Source organism: Pelmatolapia mariae, linkage group LG10_11 (genome assembly GCF_036321145.2).
Source record: "Pelmatolapia mariae isolate MD_Pm_ZW linkage group LG10_11, Pm_UMD_F_2, whole genome shotgun sequence".
Taxonomy (NCBI): domain Eukaryota; kingdom Metazoa; phylum Chordata; class Actinopteri; order Cichliformes; family Cichlidae; genus Pelmatolapia; species Pelmatolapia mariae.
The window spans coordinates 60829974-60849651 of record NC_086236.1 but is presented as its reverse complement, the minus strand read 5'-3'; the positions used below and the strand labels follow the sequence as shown (position 1 = coordinate 60849651).

Here is a 19678-nt window from a genome sequence, read left to right as displayed (position 1 = left end):
GTGTGCAGCAATAGCTTGAGATAACAAATGTTTTTGGGGGGTTTTTTTGTGGAGGGACAGAATATGATCAATATGTGAGGGTTAAATGTTAAAGCTTTAAATAACCATAATACCGTTATTATTTACAGTTACACTTTAGGTGCCATCAATAGGAAATTATGTTAGAGATGGAAAAAAAATGGTTTCATGTCCAATTAATTTAGCACATAAATGGAAGAAGAAATTAAAGTGGCCGAACCAGAAACAGCAGTTGAATTACTAACATGTTGGAGGTACACGCCATTCTTGGGTTTCATCATGCCGATATCTTAGAGCAAGAAATAATTAAGGACCTGATCCACGATGACCTGCATTCAGTAGAGCACTTCAGACCATTTCAGGGGAGGGCACGTAATTTTCAAACAACTGCTCAAAATAACCTCAGAGTTGGGAGACAATTTCAGATTACAAGTGGTGATAGTTTCAGAGACGCAAACAGGTAATAAATGTAAACAGCTTTAGGCCATCAAAACCCTTTATTATTCACAGGAAATTATTTCTTATTTATAAAGATTTCCACAAAAAGAATTGACCTTGATAAAGTAAATTTCTTTAACAAAAATGTTCCCCTGATTGAATCAATCTTTTTTCTTCTCATGAAACAATACAAACACACATTAATTAATTCCTTTAACAAATACACACAAAAGTAAACATGGAAATCTGTCCATTGTCCCTTTCTGTGCCCGGTCCTGCAGAGACCTACATTTCAGACAGTGTCTGCCTGCTTAAGTCGTGCCTGTATGAAGGGACTTAGAGTGAAGGGGCTTATTGATCGTCTTCTATGAGTGAAGTCCAGGCATTAGTTCCAGCAGGGTGAGTCGACAGCTGTCCATGAGCCACTCTACTGGGCCTACATAGCAGGGCTGAGTGGAGCTGGGATGTGCACTTTTGATTTTGATCTCCCCAACATCACTTCTATTGACCGATGCACTGTCCTGTGCCTTACTTGCTGAGAGAAGCACTTGCTGAGGCCTTGCTGGAAGCCCGGACACAAGCCACCGTTGCATTATCCGGGCTGCCGTTGACAAGCTTGTGATGATGAATCTTCCATGGTCTGTTGAGACCCAGCCCTAATCACTGCTGTCATCTACTGGCAACTGCTGTATCCACTGACCACAGCAATCACAAGTTGGGTTATCATGGTACACAGGGCTGGAAATTCCAGTGTTTGTTATCTAGATATAAACGTGGACTCTCTCCAAAGTTGGGTCAATCTGTTGTGAGAGCAGCCCACTTTTCCACATCTAATTTTTTCTTTGAAGACCAGAAACTTTTATTGGCAGGTTACTTTATACTTTTAACAGAATCCAATAAAAATAATTGTCAGTTAAAGCTATTATTATTTTCCAAACCCCCAAAGAAGTATCCAACAGTCAATCTTGACATTCTGGTTAAATTGATCTTTTTGGATTTGGGAATTTCAAACTCATGCTGGAATCTGAAATGTCCATGCTTACACGTTAAAAAAAAAAAAGTTAGTTAAATAAGGAGGTAGGGACACCCATGTGCTTTATGTGTTTGTGTCAACCAAAACTTAGTATTTTATATCATTTGTGGTAGCCCAGTTGCTTTAACCCTATTTTGTAAGACAGATAAAGCTGTGAGGGGCTTACCACTTGATCTGGTGACACAGGCTTGCTTGTTCCAGTTCTCAGAGACTAAGAAAAAAATCTCAATATATCCTGTGTCATCCTGATGTAGCACCTGTGCATGAATCCAAAGAAAAAAAAAATACAGTGATACATTATTATTTATATTTCATTTACAAATAATACACTTCCAACTAAAATTTGACAGTTCTTAAAAAAAGAAAAGGAAAAAAGAAAAAAGAAAGGCTCCTTACGAACACAAAAGAACCAATGGTGAGTTCTGCCATCTAGTGGTCGTTAAATGGAATGCAACTACAAATGGAGACCTCAAATGCTTCCAAGCTTGCCTGTACCCATTATTAATTACATTCCTCCCTTTTCTCTTCTTTAAGTTTAATATAATACACCCCAGAGAGTCTGATCAGTTTATGAATCCCAGTGAGTCTCTGGGTGCCCATCATTACTGGATGACATCATTTTCTTAGCTCTCAGCAGCCTTCGGCCCTCCTCGTAGTCGTCTTGGTCCACACTGATCAGCAGGCGCACGCCTTCGGAGCCTGCTGCGTTCCTCAGAGAGTCCGTGATGAATACTCCCTTCAGGGCCTCCAGCAGAGCTCCGCTCAGGTAGTCACTCCAGAAAGCCTCGAGGTTGGCCAGCTCCGTGAACTTGATGTCGCAGACGATGGATCCCAGGTCTCTGGCACGCAGCAGCGAACTCGCTTGACTGAACAACTCAAACTGCCGCTCCAGTGGCTGCCGCTTGTCCGAGGCGACGCCGTTGCGTAGTGCCGATTCGTGCTCCAGGTATTCCGCCCGGACACGCAGGCGGATGTCTGATAATGGCAGAGGGAGGAGGAAGTAATGATGGACAAAAGGGTGAGTGGCAGTGAGGAGAGAGAGTAATGGTAGGGAGAGCAGAGGGGAAGTGAAAAAGGAAGGAGGAAAATGAAGGTTACCCAGAAAAAAAAACAATGAAAAAAAAAAAAAAAAGAGAAAAGAATGGATAGGCCCATGACAGAAAAGGAGGGGTGATGAAGTTGAAACAAAGACGAGGGAGAGAAAGAAACAAACATGACAACAATGTTAAAAGATGGCTCATTCAACTTTGTGCAAGACATCAAGCAAAAAGAGATTGTAGGATTACTAACTGGACTTAAATATTTGATTTTACCAAATCCTGACAAAGTAAGTGAATACGGTGGTGGAACAGGGCAAATTATTTACGAAGGGCAATGGACTTAGACCAACCCATGTGAACTTTTGTGCTCAATACAGCTACAAGCCCCTCTCGTCTGTTTCAGTGAAAGATATTCAGAGCACTGAGAGAAATCGTCTTTAGCTCATCCGGCTGTGTAGATCCCTTTTCTTTTTTGGATGGACAATTCCTTTTTAAGTACTTATGGTTTTTAGCAACATGACTGAATCAGAAGACGCTGGTGCATGAGAATTTTCTGTACGACAGCCTGCATGGTCCTCATAAATCACGGCTGTAGCGTTTGTATACCGAATATGATTAAATGAACTTGGCACCCTGAGCAAATATCGCAGCGGGGGTAACAAAAACAACTCAGCAGTGCCAAGCCCGGGAGTGGCTTTTGTTCCTGACAGGTGTTTATAAAGGCAGATTCATTCAGATCAAAATGGGTAAGGCTGAGAATAGATAGCGTCTGGAGTTCCGTAGTAACAGGATTGGTGGTCATGCAACAGCACAGCGAGAAAGATTAGAGGATACATACTGTACTGAGCAAGAGCAACGCTGAGATCATCTCCCATGTCATTATTCCAGAGCTCCAAGTGGGAAATCAGCTTCTGACGACTTTTGCTGCAACAAAAATCCATTTCTCCCATTCAAACCCCTTTAGCAGATGTAAACAGTATTTACCAGCAACATTTCTTCCAGAAACATTCGCATTAAGAGTCTCACTGAATTCATGTGCAGAAGCTGCTTTTTCATATTTGCATCTGAATGCATGATGAAATTTTATGAAGTAAATAAGGAAGGAAAAAAAAAAAAAAAAAAAAAAAAACTTACAAAAGGAGCACTGTGACTAAAAATAAACAAAATGGCTCAAAGGAAAAAAAATCAAATCAGCTTTAAATGCTACAACATGAAATACTTAATTTTGAAGGAATAAGCAGCACATGGTCACATGACAATAAATGTTTGAATGAAATGGACCCAGAGGTACTTCTAATAAACTCACGCTTGCCTCTGACAAAAACCCAGAGTATAAGGTAAGCATGATTACAAGAGACTGTCTTGAACTCTTCTTCATGTATGTACCAGAGGATTAGTGTACACTTTAACACACGTTTCAACTTGAGAGTCACATCGACCCCTCTTGCAGCCATGTTTTGTTTGGGGCTATAGGGAATGGCGCGAGACTCAAGAGGGATAAAGTTTGGAAAATGCCAACATTAGAAATGCAAATGTTGAATTAAACCATTGATTTTGCATCTCTTAACATTTGTAGAAGAGCAATAAGCAAACAGTGGCTTTGCATTCATGCCCCACAAGTCTGTAATTAGATTACTATAAAAACAGACGACTGGTTACAAGGGGACACTAAATCGACACATTTTAAGCCATGTTTAAAATGTGTAGTTTTTACATGAAAATCATTTGAATGAAGGAAGCATGTTTTCTTCAAAAGGGATTTATGGTACAAAAGTATAAAATGTCAAGAATTTTTAAAGAAACCTTCGATTATAGTTCAAGTTTTGTTTATTAAATCATGTCTGTGTTACAATGTTTCAATAAATTATGTTAGACTAAACTAACTTTTCTGGTAAATTAATTGGCAATACAGAAGCCAGACACATAGAAAAACTGTTGCACCAAAGATCATCATCATAGAATGTAAAACATCTGTAAAAACTATTCATTCCCTTTATATGTTCATTTAATATTTAAAAAAAGTTAGGCTAGTACTATAAATGCATTACAAACACTTGAGTGATTTGTCACTCTAAAGTATTACTTAGAGAAAAGCTAAGTTACATGGCTCATCAGTTTAATATCATGAAAAAAATTGCTCATCTCTATAGAGCACACTCTACTTGTGCAACATTTAGTGAAGAAGAGCACCAAGACGTCTACAGGAAGTCTACACAATCCTAAAGCTGACATGGAAACACTACCTATAAAACCAGCGGGCTACTGTAGAGGAAGCTGGCATTACAAAAGTGGAGGATCCACGTGGAATTAGGCTTATTTTATGAATTCTGCCCACTGCTTTCACAAGTCAGTAACTCCTCACCACTACAAACACATTATCCCCACAAGTGTGATGGTGACTGCGTCATGCTGTGTGGAGGCTTCGCTGCAGCAGCTTGTGAAGGTAGAGGGTAAATTGAATGCAGCAAAACTCCTGAGAAATCCTGAAGGAAACCCGCTGCAGTCCGAGTCACATACGTTTTCAACACAAAGCTACAGTTTTTCACCCCAACAGATTTGTGTTGACTTCGAAACTCACACTTGTTGATCACTAGCAAGAGTATCCATTGTGATTTAATGAAGTTATATAAAAAAGATTACGTATCTACCGTTGTGGCAAGCACATGGATAAATTTGCAGTTTGAGCATTTTTGTATTTTGAGGTGTGAACTATCATAGAAGATTAAACAGACTACACATAATCTAACTTTATACAATATTCAGTATGGACAGAGGAAAATATGAAGTTCAAGCACCATTAACAATTTGACCTTTTTGGATCATTATAGAGTGTGTGAGGGCTGAGGGTACAATAAACACCTGCCCTTCATGCAATTACTCTATTTATGGATGTCCTCCATTTTGCCTTCCCATTTCATACGGAGGAGGATGGAGGCAGAGATAGTGACAGTGAGGAGGAGGCCATTTAAAAGCACAGGAACACAGTGATAGTCATTTTGTTAGGGTTACAGAGCACTTCACGCTTCATCACACATAGAGACATCCACTTAGACAGGACATTAGGAACCACAGCTTTCATTTTCTCACTTTAAACACCAAGTCCGTTTGGCTCCTCATCTCACCCCACCAAAAGGAGGGGGGGGAAAAAAAAGAGAAAAAGTTTAAGTACCCATTTACGAGGAGTCACTTGGCACGGAGAGCTTCAACTCTTTATCGATCCGTTTTTCTGTTGAACAACTGACCAAGAGAGTGGAGAGTTAGGGGGGTATTGAGAGACAGGCAAAATATCTGTGTCTGCCTGAAGAACTTTTTCCCTATAGTTTAAAAAAACAAAAAAACATAAATCCTCTGTACCGTTTTGTGTAGTTTGAATATTTACTGTTCATTCTCTCCTTCTCTTTGTGTGTGAGGATATAGTTTTCCTGACACACAGGGTGCTCTGTTTAGAACTGCGAACACAGACAAAGGAGAGAAACAGACAAGCACAAGTGGGTTGCATAGTGGTTAAATGGACTGTTCCTCCCCCAACATCAAGCAGGCATGGCACAGCAGTCACTTCTTAGTTTTAACGAGGCTTCAGTAAGGCCAATAGTTTGTATTGGCAAATTAATCAGCTCAGAAATGCATTTACTGCTCTGAACTATAACAAGGTAAAATCTAAGTGGGATACTTGGATTACCCTTACCTTGACCAAATGTCTTAACCTTACCTTCCGGCCCTTTTTTTGTGCCGCACTGTTAATCAACAGTGCCCATTAAACCAAGGAAGGGCCTTCACAAGCACCCCATTTAGACACAAAAACACTACTGAGCTAAATGTGCAAACACCTTTAAGACATTTGTAACAGCAGTTGTCATTGTCAGAATGTAATTGAGATACTTCACTGAAAATGATCTAAGAGATGATGAATGGTGACAAGAAAGAGTATTTGAGGTCTGTTCAAATGCTATGGGCCAGCATTGGACTGAACTGCCCTATCTATCTCTGCTCCGTCTTGACAAACGCACACCTGGGCTCTTACAGGGCACAGAGATAAGATACAGCATGAGCTTCCTTCAGCAGAGCACTGTTCGGTGATTTTCCCCAGAAAGGCTTGAGTAAAGGTTACATGGACATTTTATTCTTTTTTTTAAAGAGCTGTCTGTTGGCAGCCATTTTAGATTTGGTGCAATTGAATACATAGCCTTACAGAACAGGACTCTATGCCCAATTAGGATTTTTTTTTTTGTCCCTTGAGCATCCAGAACTGGCATCGTGATGTTTCAGTTTGCCAAAATAATATGAGTCAGTTCAATTCACAGGGCAGCCATTTATAAGCCTTGCACGTCTCCAAAGGGTTCATATGCAGTGCTGACTCGTACTTTCACAAACATGTCCAACACATTTCTGTTTCCACTTTGCAATCAGAGTTAAACTCTTCAGTGTACTCGTTCTAATTTTATTTTGTAAATCCTAATTTTTCTCATCATGACCTCAGTCAAATATAACCTAAATCTCTGTTTGGGTTAGGCATCAGACATTACGTTTTCTTTATAAATGACCAGAACAGCTTTCACTTCTGCATTACTACTGACACTTTCACCACAGCTAAAAACCTCCATGATTTCATCTGGTGTCATCCTCTTTAATAAAATTTAGAAACTCCACCGTCTAACATGAGCAAAGGTCAGGGCTGGTGCACCGTGGCCATTTCAGAATATGAATCATTCAGACTGAACAATAGTAGGCTGGAGCAATTTGCTTTAAGTCTGGTGGCTTCCTTGACAGGCTACTGAATTTTATTAAAGTAGCAAAGTTAAGCAGACATTTTTCTGTAAGCTTCCACAATAATCTTTCTGCATGTTTTAATTTGAGGTCGTCCAAGACAAAACTAGACTTGTGCGACTTCTCTCAGCTCTCTTTTTAGGCTTTAGCCCATGACTAGAGACTGACCAATTAGGTCTTTCCTGAGAGAGAACTGGCTGTTGTACAACGAAGGCATTCACCACCCTTCATACGATGAAAAGTTTAATTAACTGTGGAAAGTTCTGCAGGAAAATCTGAAATGGCAGCTCTGAAATGGAGGACAGACTGACTCTGACAGTACACATACTTGCTGTATTTTTCCTCGGATACTACGCTGCCAACTTAATTTTCCTGTAAGATTGAACTGTGCTGCATTGGTTTCCCAGGTTGTGTACATAAATTAAGGTTAGACAAGGTGATGAGTGGCTATGTTGTCAGTGTGGCTAACAGTTTAGTTTTCTTTACAGCTAAAGGTTTTCAGCTATGCCTAATTCAATGTCATATTCTTGCCCATATAAAGCATCTGGTCATCTGGTTGGAAGAGGTTAGTTTCATTCTTTTCCCAAGCCTTACTCACATTTACTGGAATTTCTGCTGGACATATTTGTGAAAATATGTTAAGTTCCCGTGATTTCAAATATTGGGGAATTTAAAATACTTTCGCTACACGCTTCCCCTTTTGGTATGGTTTGAGTAAAATCAAACTGACTCAAGGTTTTCCCAAGATCACTGTACAGTCTTTGGGTTTGAGGCTTACTGCTGAGGACTCTGGTAGTTCTGTGAAACACTGACACCAATAACTCTTGTCAGAAATAGGCAGGAAGCTAAAATCTCAAATAGAAGCTTTTTTTTCTTCCACAGTGCACAAGACTAGAGAACATTACAGGATGATTTTTTTCTGTTAAAGCAGATTATGTTTTCTGAGGGAGACAGGGTAAGGAGCAGCTACATTATGATACACAAGCATCATATACAGAGCAAAGTGGCAGCACCAACCCCTGCTGTAACAAGGGGGAGAGCCTCTTTTACCTTAGGCATCGGCCCAGACTTGTGAGAGAGCGCATGACTGAGTTGATCGCGCACACTGCAGTATGTGCGGACAGAGTGGAGTGACAGACTTTTTTGTTTTGTTCCTCAGTCTCCATGATCCATTGTGTCTTAGGTTACTCGATCTGAGTCACATTCTTGAGTCAACCTGGTGGAATCAAATGTGGAGTCAAGACAGCAACAGTTCATAGTCACAGGCACATCACTCATCCTGAGTAGCTAAGAAAGGCTGTCCTTAATGATTTCTTCTTCTTTTATTTTTTTTATTTTTTGGAATGAAGTGAGAATCATCGGGCTTTTGTTGTAATGAATATTTCTGACCAACAGGCAAAGATGGACATTCAAAAGAAGTTTGGGAAAGTCTACATGAATGACTAAGCAAACTTCACACAAAGGGAAACTGATGTTAGTGTTATCTCTGTCTTTTTGTACCAAGACAAACTGCCATTGATTTATTAAAGGCAGGTAGTAGTGGAAATATGGGCAAGAACGTTGACAATGGATTACATAGTGCAGCTTTTCAGTGGCGTTAAGACAGTTTCAAACAACTGCTAAAAAGTGATTTTGGGGGGATATGTAAGGTTTGACAGTTGTCAGAACCACTCTGGTTCAAGCTTAGCAATAAAGCAGAACAATGGCTGTATCTGGTAGTGATTGGACTGGACTGGACACTTATATTGAAAGAAAAGGGAAAAAACAAAAAGGACAAGACACAGCCTACCAGTCTGCATTCTTATCAACAGCAGCAGCTGAACACAGTACAAAAGGTTAGAGAAAAGAGAGGTGGAATGAAGGGAAAAGAATGTAAAGGACTCCCACAGGGAGAAACTGATAAGGCAGCAAAACTCTGATGTTGTATGTTTAAAAACGACAGTTAAAGGGTTATCATTAAGTCTCAACAAGATCATAGTGTACCAACAAAAACATAATGTGGAACTGCTTTAAAAAAAAACCCCATAGGGATGATGTCAGTAAACTCAAAGGGAAGCGCATCACATTGAGTTCTCAGACTTAAAAGTAGCTCTAGGATTTCCAAGCACATTTGGTACTAACATAAAAAGTATGAGAGCTGTGGTCTGTGCAGCACAGAGAGCTTTAGGCAATATTGCAGTCCGGATTTTTCACCAAATGTGACACTGTGTTGAAAAACAAAACAGAAGAAAAATAAAAGTTTCCTCAACCCTGGAACATGTTTGGACTCTGTACAGCTCCAGAAAGAGGTAAAGTACAGTGGCCTTTGCAAGCACACCATCTTCCATATATTTATAAGTAGGTGTGAATCTAGTGTACCGCTCTGTGCTATTTAGGGATGGGAATCGAGAACTGGTTCTTGTAGAGAACTGGTTCCCAGTAGTCTACCTTCCTTCAAATCGTTAGTCTGCCTGCCTATCGACCCTGCTTATCCATTCTTGCACTCTTGCTACATTCAGCTGATTTAGTTTGTGTGTCAGAGGAGGAAAACAGTAGCGCAGTTTACGGCGTGAATATGGACATTACTTTTATTTTTATTGCATAAAAGGATGAGAGTGCAATGGTAAAGTGGAGACTGGGACAGAAACAACTGCCTTATACTGTTAACGCAACTTCAACATTTCGCAAGCACAGCATGCTAACGCTAAGCTAAGAGGAACTCAGAGTGATGCTAAAGCTGAGTGAATGCTGACTCGAGCCCAGCGCCGTGATAAAGTGAGCCATCAGTTATGGTGAAGCCAGCCACCGCTGAACTTCAACAGGTAACAAACTGATGAGCAGTCATACTGCAGTCTCCGTTTCTACCCGTTCATGTTTCTACAGCGGAATCACCAAGACGATCGCTTTAAAGTCTCTTGGTGATGGTTTTTTTATCTTTGACTTGCATTGTTGGCTTTGTGTTCATACCTAAATACTAAGAGAAAGATCACGTTTGTCCTCATTAGGATTTGTGTTGGTGTGTGAAGCTGTATTGTTAAATGGTGATTATGAGACGGTGAGTTTCAGATCGTTTTACAGAGTAACATTAAAGTAATGTAACAAGTAGTATAACAAATGTCTTTCTCCTGGAAGTAATTAAATAACGTACTGCATTACTTTTAAGAAAAGTGTTCTGTGTAATATGTGCAACAACTTTTTAAATTTATTTTTTTGAGTAGTGACCCCAACACTGATCACAATAAAGAGGGGAAATGCCTCCAACATGCACAAACATTTCACCACGTAGTTAATTACGTACGCAATTAATTTGCATGTATTTGATATGCTGCTTAGAGGTGCTGGCGACTCTCAAAGTGGAGGCAATGAGAAATCGATAAGGAACTGAATCAATAAGCAAAATCGATAAAGAAATCGGAATCACTAAATTCTTATCAAATCCCATCCCTACTGCTATTTAATCTGTCCATTTCTCCTAAGTCTACAAATAACATGTTAAACTGTATGCTAGCTTTTAAACACGAATGTTCTTAAGCATGAACTTGATGCTTTTATGCATTTTGGTGTGACAACGAAAAAAATAATAACAACATTTTGGCATTCGAGATTTAGCATAGATAAACAACATCAGAATTGACGAAACTAAACAGGAAATATGATGATGCCAGGGAGGTGTTAATAGGCCGAAAATTATATTCTCGTCTGTTTAAAGAAGGAAAAATGAGCAGCAGGGGTAAATAGCAGGATGAAGGTACCACAGAAGACAAGAGAAAAAACAAAAAAAAAAATAAAAAGAAAGACACTTTGAAAATGCATGAGTTGCACTTACCACAGGACACTTTTTGTGGCGCTGGTGGTGGAGGCAGAGGCTGACTTTGCCTGCTTGTTTTCTTGGACTTACGGCTCCAGCCATTTCCCCTCTTCTTCCTCCGCCTACTTGCACATGGCCCAGCCACAGGAGTGTAAATACCTGACAGAAAACATATTGACTGAGTTCAGGAATGCAAGACAAAAATAACAGCAAAGGACTATTTTTAGCTTTTCATCCAAATTTTACTGCTGATATTTGATCACAACTCTCAACAAGAAAAATCCCTGTTAAGATCATGGTGTGTACACAGTGTTCTTCCCCACACAAGACACCGATCAAAAAAAAAAAAAAAAGAAGGTTTTTTTTAACCACCAAAAATTATTTTTCAAATATTATTATTTTAATTAGGGTAATAATCACTGACATATATAATAGTCAGAAATGCACAAAAGGCACCAATTTATGTGGGGAAAAAAGTAGCAGCTTCAATGCCTTAATGGTAGAGGAACACATTTTGCATATAAGCAGAGTCAATAAGGCCAAAGAAGGCCAATTCTGAACCACAAAAAATCTGGTATACACACACACACACACACGTTTTCAAATCATCATTAATCAGCTTAAGAACGTACTTCGGGTTGGCCAAATACTAAAGAGCAGTAAACTTACCAGTTTCTAATTGATGTGCAAAAGATGTAAGAGGAGTTTCTGTCTCCCTGCAGCTGCTACTTATTCCAGAAGTACACACCGACTCTGTGCTTTCTATCTCATACCTCTGTCCAATTCTCTCTGGAGAAACTGAAAAGCATAAAAAACACACAACACATAATGGCAAACTATTTGAGATCAACTACAGCAGGACATAATCTCAAGATCCTCACCTGTCCTCCTTTTTTTGTGGGACACTAAGGGTAGCAGGTCATGACGGGTAAGGACTCTTAGAAGTTGCAGTAGTGGTGCCAGGTTTCCATCACTAAGGTATCCTCTCCTCTCGAGCTGTAGCAACAGCTCAAGGCCACTCTTGGGTTTTGGGTCCAAAAAGGGCTGCTGTGACCCCGTAGGCTTTAATTGCTGCCATGCTTTTAGCAGCTGTGGACTTGGGGCCACACCTGGATCATCTGGATTGTCCTCACGGGGTTCAACTGTCCAGCCTGCTGGATCGAGAGGATGTGTCGCGGAGCAAGTTTCATTCAGAAGGAATGACAGGACTTCAATGTCAGTCTCTGTCAGCTGAGAACCAACTACTTCAAAGACTTCATGGAGAGACAACATCCCATAGTAATTGAGGCACTCTGTTTCATCCCAGTACAGTGAATCCCTGAGCGGGTACCCTTGATGATGCACTGCAGCCATGGTCAGGATTTGGCTATGGACCTTTCCCACTTTTCAGCCAGTGATAAGACTACAAAAACAAATACAATTACTATTAAAGTTTTTTAATGTCTAACAAGATACATCCGACTAACCATATAAACCAGATAAGTAGGGTTCGGTACTGAGCTGGTACTTTTGAGGGAACTGACCAAAATATGTCAGTACTACTGTTAATCAGCACCAAATTCTGGTACCAGAAAAAAAAATCTGGGTTAGTGAAAGAAAGAAAGCAAGATGTCAATCCTGCTACATACTGAAGAGGAACAAATGACAGGGCAATGGTAGCGGTGGAATGCTGAAAGCATTTTCAGGTCTGGTTACATGTTTCAAAACTCTCTCTAACACTTGTAGTGCAAAGTCCAAAGCAACACATCTAATCTGCATTTGCACCTGGTCAAACAAAAATAGATCTAAAGCTAAAGAGTTTACCATATTTTCTAGCCTGAAAGCCAAATTCACTAGAGGACCTGCAGCTTTAACTCTAGCGTAACTGTAGCCAAAGTATAACTAATCGAACCAATGGATGATGAAGCTTTTAGTGAGACATTGACATCTTCTTCAGGTAATAACTAGGTAGCTGGACAAGATGTCAGAGAAACAGGGCTGTTTTCACTGCATTTGTTGACATTTTTACTTTTCAGCTGGTCATTTGCGGCAAGCAAACACTTTATGAGAGATGATATGTCCAAAATATTATTACCTAACCATTACCAACAACAGCACAACAACATTTTACACACCGCCAGCTGCCTCAGCTGTGAAAATGACCATCAGTGTTTGTATACAACAACATTAAACAGCAACGAAATAAAATGTTTCAACTGAAAAGTATGGACTTATTTTGTATGAGAAACTTTTGGATTTAAAGTATAGCGGGGGAAAAGGTAAAAACGCCAGCATCAACCATCAAATGTAAAAGATAGTCAGCCCCACCCAGTGTACAGTAATATATTTTGGGGGGGGGGTCAGGTTTTCTTTAACAATTAGTGGATCAATCGTATGTATGTGCATAGTCAGCCTCCCCTAAAGGCCTGTTCTGAGCCAGGAAAACCCCTGTAATCTATGTACACATAATGCATTGTACTCAGCGTTCCTGTAAAGGCTGCAGTTCTCATTTAACAGGTTTGACCTCGAGTTCCTTCCATGTTCTATACTCCTACTTTTATTGCATTACATACATTGCACTAAACAATGTCATCTGTGTCGCTGTTTAAGCTATAAAACGCCACAAATCCCGTGTAGCTACATATAAACTGCATTAACCATTAAACTGTATTTATCTATAAAACACAGCAAGCCGTTTGTGCTATGTAACACAGTCAATGATCATGTTGGCGTAATACTGCAGCGTTACGCCCGTTCTCTCGTCTCTACCATTATATGGCTGCATCAGCTAGCTCAGCAGTCCTTGCCATTTTCGCCATTTTCACCCTCAGCTCGAAACAGTTTTTAAACACGTAACGGAGAACCCCCTTACGACCACTTTATTTCCATTCACGTTCAGAAACATACACTAACCAGTTGGAAGCCAAAGATAGTAGCCGTTCTTCAGACGCCCAGTAACAACCGGTGGAGCAAAATTTTCCCCTTTGACAAGTTATGTAACCAGTCACGTTTGTCTGTGGAAAAAGCATAACAAACATCAAGAACTGCAATGCAAACAGCGGTTTAGCAAAATAACAAACCTGAAATTAACAGGTGTGCTACATTTCTATATACGCACTGAAACATATAACAGTAACTATAGGATTAAAAAATATATATTTTTCCTCTGTATGCATTAGCGATAAATACAAAGGACAGAAATGGATTTCGCTTGCTAGCTACTAACATTAGCTTACTTCAGCTATAAATTGGCTGTAGTATCGACGAGCATTGGGTCACATACATGAAAACGTGAAAAAATGCACCAGTAGATTAATATTCAAAGCATTTTAACGCGATAATAATCAAGAAACCCAAAGTAACTAGGGGCGACTCACCTCCGAGTGGGTTGAACGATCTAGTAACTTCCACAGCAACGTGCAGTTCTGCACTACGTCAACGCTGAGGAATTGACCAATCACAGCCCCCTGACTTCCACGGCGACGCCCAGTCACGTTTTTGCTCTCGCTGATCTGCTAGTCTTTTATGAACTGATCTGAAGACAGTTTTTCATAAACAGTCACTTTATTGTATTGATCAAGTCAGTAAAGACAGCTGATTCAAAGGCGCCCCCTCCCCCTTTGTTTTTTTTATTTTACTTTTTTAGTTTCGACGTGGAAAAAAAACCAAAACAAAAAACAAAGCAGTACTTTAAGCGAGCTTTGCAGCGAAGTGTCCATAAGCATATAAGCACAAGAATATATGTACTGCAGCAGGCTACACCCAAACATAGCAGAGGGAAAACTGCTGGATGCCGTCAGTAGGTGGCGGTGTTTGGAACCAAGGCAGCTAGGAACAACAACAAGGAAGGCAAATAAGAGCCACATCATATCCGTAAACTAAAACAGCAACAAAAGGTCTGAGGCAGTCCCATTAAACTCATCTCCTGCTGTAAGTATATGTAATTAAACCATTGTAAATTTGGCAGTTGATATTGTTCTTTTTTTCGGTTTATTTTAATTAGGTGTGTAAAGTTGGGCTACGATAAAATCATAAATCCGCTTCGGCTGGAGTGGTTTTTAGCAGAGAAGCTAGCTGCGACAGTATTTGAACAACCAAGAGTTATTAAGAACAACTGGGAGTTATGATGGACTACATACCGGGGTTTAGAAATGCCATTCAGTTAGGATACTTTCCAAATTAAAAATAAAATAAGTGAATATGCCCTGGAAATTGTGCTGTCGAACATCCGGACGTATGTTTAATGATGTGGCATTGACCAAGCCCTTTTGCTGACGAACATTTTCCTCTGCCTACTGTTGCTAAGCTCGGTCTTTTGAGTGTTGTTTCTTCAACCTCTGGAAATGACAGTATTGAGAAATGCAGGAATATAAAAACTGGTGTTGGTCACGAACTTCATTCTACACTGGCTGACCTGTTTATAAATACTTTAGTTAACCATTTATCTGGAGATAAACAAAGAGAGGGAATCAATTAAGTGGTGCCTTTTGACTGTTCTCTTTAGGGGTAAACACAGCAGATCATTTCCCTCTATCTCACTGATTATATCCTCCACATCCATGACCCTGCTCTGAGCCTCCACTCCTTCCAGCTTCACTGTTACGTCTGCCTCACTTTCAGTCACATGTATTCTGTCTTACTTCTACTGAGTTTCATGCCCAGATTTTGGTGTTATAATATGATGATTTAAAACAACTTATGTTGCTCAATATAAACGTCTATTGGGAGTCAACATCATACGTATGTGTAAAATTGCATAGCAGGATTTTTTGTGTGTATATAAAAACAAACTGGCACCCCTTAAATAAATTTAATCTGGTTTGCTAATTGAGGTTTATTATAGTCAAGCTTAAAATACTTTTTTTTAAATGAGCTGCTCAGGAATAACAAAAAATAAAAGGCATTGGCAGCAAAAGTATGAGTCAGAGAATCATAACTTTAAATCTATATGAGTCTTACTTCATCCACCAGTGTTGTTGTGTAGGGGAAGAAAGCTTTTTTTTTTTCTTTCAACCTTATCTTGAGACCAAGTCAGTTTGCTTGTAGTGGTTTTTTTTTTTCATGTTTTGTCTTTTTGAGTCTTGGAAGTTTTTACAATTTGATGAAAATTAAAATTTGATAATGAATCAAAATAACTGCCTAGATAAGCACCTGGTGGCATTTCGACATTTCTATCCATTGGTGAAATTTGCTTGTAGAGGGACTTGAGAATTAGTGATGGAAATGTTTTCAATTGGTATTTACATTCTGTGTTTTCTTCCTTGCAGTTGTCTCACAGCAGACTGTGTACATGCTATCTGGAGTGCCAAAGGGGGAGAACTGTCAAGTGGACATGGACAGCAAGGCAGGAGATCTGTTCACAGCTGAGGATGCTCATCCCACAGGCACAGGAGGCACAGGAATCCTGGCAAAGTATGAGTTTAAATGTGTTTGTCTATCTCAGATTTATCACACAGTAGAACTGACATGTGCGTCTGCATCTGTCATACCTGCTACTAATGTTTGTAAGCTTACTGAGCCACCAAGTGATAATATAAATTTTGCACATGTCATAACTCCTCTTAATGTTTCTGGTTCTTAATGTCTTCATCTTATTTCGTAGGCTCTGGCTTCCCAAAGGCATCTCAGCTAGCTTGGCTAAAGAGTGGTTCGACAAACGCCGATTGTCCATTCGACCTTGGGCCAGTTTTGTAGACCAGCGCAAGTTTTCAAAACCCCGCAACTTTGGAGACTTGTGCAAGAGGGTGGTGAAAAATGTGGAAATTTACAACAGCAACTACACCTTCATCTTCTTGGGGCTTATCCTCTACTGCATGTAAGCCCAAAACACGACTTTGTTCGGAGCTCATAAATCTGGTTAGGCCAATGAGAAACGGAAAAAGGGAAGCGGTAGTAAAAAGAAAGAACAAAAAAAATGAAATTTTCAGCTGATACACTGTAATAAATGATTGGACTGTTGATGTTTCCTCTCTTCAGCATCAGCTCGCCCATGCTACTGATCGCCTTGGCTGTGTTTGCCGGTGCCTTTTACATCATTCACCTCAAATCTTTGGAGTCTAAACTGGTTGTGCTCGGTGAGTAAAAGTGTCTCAAATAACTCGGACACCTTCACATAAATACCTGCTTGTTGAATCACCGGCAAATAATATAAATGTTTTCTGGCCAACTACTTTAAGATAAACCTAGCTTGAATAATTAAACATCAAACTTTAAGTTGTATATCTTTATTCATCTATTTATTTATTTATTACCTCCTTTAAATTGTTGTGAAATTAAATCAATGGGTTAATGAAACAACCTATTTCCGCCCGCAAATTATTGTTCTCTACTATTACAGTTCTCAGTAACAGTAATGTAACTAAACCACAAAAGATGTCAGTTTAGTGAAGAATAAGCTAAATTTATGTAAGGATTTAGTTTGAGAAAATAAAACATCTTCATTTTTATGGAATCTTTAATTGCTGTCATAATTTGTGTTCTCAAACCTTCAATTTTAATGTGAACCAGGCAAAGAGCTGACTACGCCTCACCAGATGAGTCTGGCTGGAGCCATTTCTCTGCCTGTGTTCTGGTTGGCCGGAGCTGGCGCTGCTGTGTTTTGGGTTCTTGGTAAGCCAAACCACATTATACTTGTTCCGTGTTACTCTTTTGAATCTTTGTTTTTAAAAAATAAAAAATAAAAAATTGTGTTTTTCTGATTTTGGAAATATAATTGAACATATTCCACTGCTGTCTGCAATGCTAACATATCTCTAATAGTGGAACCTAAATCTTGTTCATGCATTTGCATTGCAAGAAAAACCTTCTTCTTTGTTACTTTCTCTTCACGCCCATTTTATACTGCTATAATTCATCTTCCCAGGAGCAACGCTGTTTGTGATTGGCTCTCATGCTGCGTTCCGTGAGCTGGAGGGATCGGACATGGAAGAGCTCCTCATGGAGCCCGTATAAAGACCAGGCTAAACTATCAGCATGCGCCGGTTGGCTATCAGTCATCATGTTGACCCTGCAAATATGTTTGCACACAGGAAGAGCTGTTCATATATATGTTCCTTAGCTTGTGTGTATCCTGTATTCCCTGTGTTTTAACCCCTTACCATGGTATGAAGAATGTACCTTGTCATGTTACTGACAGCTTTTTGAAGCTCATTTAAGCACATAAATTGCCATATGCACAAAAATGGATTTCTGAACATAAATCTAACCACACATTAATGCAGATTATATGCCTTTCTATGTTCATTTTAAACCTTGGATGCCTCTCATTTGTGTAAAATAGTCTTTCATTCCTTGCAATATTTCTCAGCTTATATCTTAATGGGCTATCTGTGCTGTGCTCTCTGCTGTAGATATTTGGGATAATACATTCTCTCTGATTTGAATAATATGTATAAATGTAATCTTTACACTTCTAAAGAGAATTTGTGATTGTTTCCAAAGGAAAGTGCCATTTAAAGCTTTAAAACTGTATCTAATGCTAATGCACAAACTTATTATTATTATTATCATTATTATACAAATGCAGGTTTGGTCATTCAGATAGGCTTCTTATATAGATGGCTTGATGATGACACATCTTTAAAGGTCAGTACTTAATCATGGTATTTTACATCGGGTTTATAATTTCCTTGTTAGCATGTATACATGTTTAGCTTGGAACTTTGAGGTGTAACGTCACATAAATGTAAAATACTTTATTGCAATTCATCGTTCGTTTACATTCTGATAAAAGTTGGGTGTTTTGTATCTATATTTTCTAAGTGCAATAAACCCCTAAGGTAAAGCCAGTTTATCCAATTCTCGCTTTCTTTCTTTTTTTAATTCAGTGTCAAATTAAGTCATATTTATTTCCTCTAAAGTTGCTACTACAGTTGACTTTTGTTTGTGCATGCATAGCAGGAGTTGTAGTGAACTTGGTGTCCCTTGGCAACACTTAGGTCTGTACATGTTCTCATTATTCTGCTCCAGTCTGAATACACAGTGGAATAGGGCACTTCCAGCCCTTGTGGCTCCTCTCCTCTGCCTCCAGTATACCAAACACCGCAGCGCTCACCAACCCCCTCTTGTCCCCCTTTTCACGTGACCCCTGTGACCCGTGCTCTGTGACAGCACAGCGAAAGGACCCCATGCTCAGGTTGCCATAGCGATGACCTTGGAGGGCCCCAGTCAGACACACACTCGTCCACGGGAGCACTCGCTTACACACTGCGGCAAAGGCAAGCGATCGATATTCTATTATACGTAGGGTGGCGAGGAGCGGGTTGGGGGGGGGGAGTCGCACTGCAGTGAGCTCACTGCAGAGACACGGGGGAAATTAGAACGAGGGTGAGAGCGTGAGCGTGTTTGTCAGGGAGAGTGACAGAAAGTGGGTGCGCATGTGTGTTTGTGTGTGTATGCATGCGTGCGTTTGTCATTGGGTAGTGAAACGATTCCACAAAGTTTTTGTCTTTCTCCCTCAAAGGGACGTGTCCTAATTTTATTTATTTATTTTTTATTTTTTGTGGCAAAGTGACCTCACACAAAACCTAACTCTCACATTATAGAGCATTACATTATGTATAATTTATTTGATTTGTGTACTTGGTAGGCAATAAGCAGTTCATTTAAAATATATGACCC

General features: G+C 39.7%; 2 protein-coding genes across 5 annotated transcripts; one reads left to right on the top strand and one right to left on the bottom strand.

The window, feature by feature from the left end:
• Positions 1-496: 496 nt before the first annotated feature.
• Positions 497-14514, bottom strand: dedd1 (death effector domain-containing 1). Of its 4 annotated transcripts, none has more exons than XM_063487462.1 (6): positions 14437-14514; positions 13973-14073; positions 11962-12482; positions 11750-11869; positions 11099-11239; positions 497-2464 (listed from the first exon to the last, which is right to left on the bottom strand). In XM_063487462.1, the coding sequence occupies exons 3-6, from the start codon at positions 12431-12433 to the stop codon at positions 2058-2060; spliced, it is 1140 nt and encodes a 379-aa protein (XP_063343532.1). In that variant the 5' UTR covers positions 12434-12482; positions 13973-14073; positions 14437-14514; the 3' UTR covers positions 497-2057. The 4 variants fall into 4 exon arrangements, with proteins under 4 accessions (XP_063343532.1, XP_063343529.1, XP_063343530.1 ...); XM_063487459.1 differs by having other exon boundaries at positions 11750-11878; positions 14437-14513; XM_063487460.1 differs by lacking the exon at positions 14437-14514 and adding an exon at positions 14296-14393 and having other exon boundaries at positions 11750-11878.
• A 361-nt stretch (positions 14515-14875) lies between these two features.
• On the top strand, positions 14876-18855 carry rabac1 (Rab acceptor 1 (prenylated)). Its single transcript, XM_063487463.1, has 6 exons — positions 14876-14989; positions 16327-16471; positions 16662-16874; positions 17036-17133; positions 17567-17668; positions 17922-18855. Exons 2-6 carry the CDS (start codon positions 16350-16352, stop codon positions 18008-18010), a joined length of 624 nt encoding a protein of 207 aa, XP_063343533.1. The 5' UTR covers positions 14876-14989; positions 16327-16349; the 3' UTR covers positions 18011-18855.
• Positions 18856-19678: the final 823 nt, after the last annotated feature.

Coding starts and splice junctions, on each gene's coding strand:
- rabac1 (XM_063487463.1), top strand. CDS start 16,350: ATGCTATCTGGAGTGCCAAAGGGGGAGAACTGTCAAGTGGACATGGAC. Junction 16,472..16,661: donor GGCACAGGAATCCTGGCAAA/GTATGAGTTTAA, acceptor CTTATTTCGTAG/GCTCTGGCTTCCCAAAGGCA. Junction 17,669..17,921: donor TGCTGTGTTTTGGGTTCTTG/GTAAGCCAAACC, acceptor TCATCTTCCCAG/GAGCAACGCTGTTTGTGATT.
- dedd1 (XM_063487459.1), bottom strand. CDS start 12,433: ATGGCTGCAGTGCATCATCAAGGGTACCCGCTCAGGGATTCACTGTAC. Junction 11,240..11,749: donor TGCACATCAATTAGAAACTG/GTAAGTTTACTG, acceptor GTTTTCTGTCAG/GTATTTACACTCCTGTGGCT. Junction 2,465..11,098: donor GCCACAAAAAGTGTCCTGTG/GTAAGTGCAACT, acceptor TGCCATTATCAG/ACATCCGCCTGCGTGTCCGG.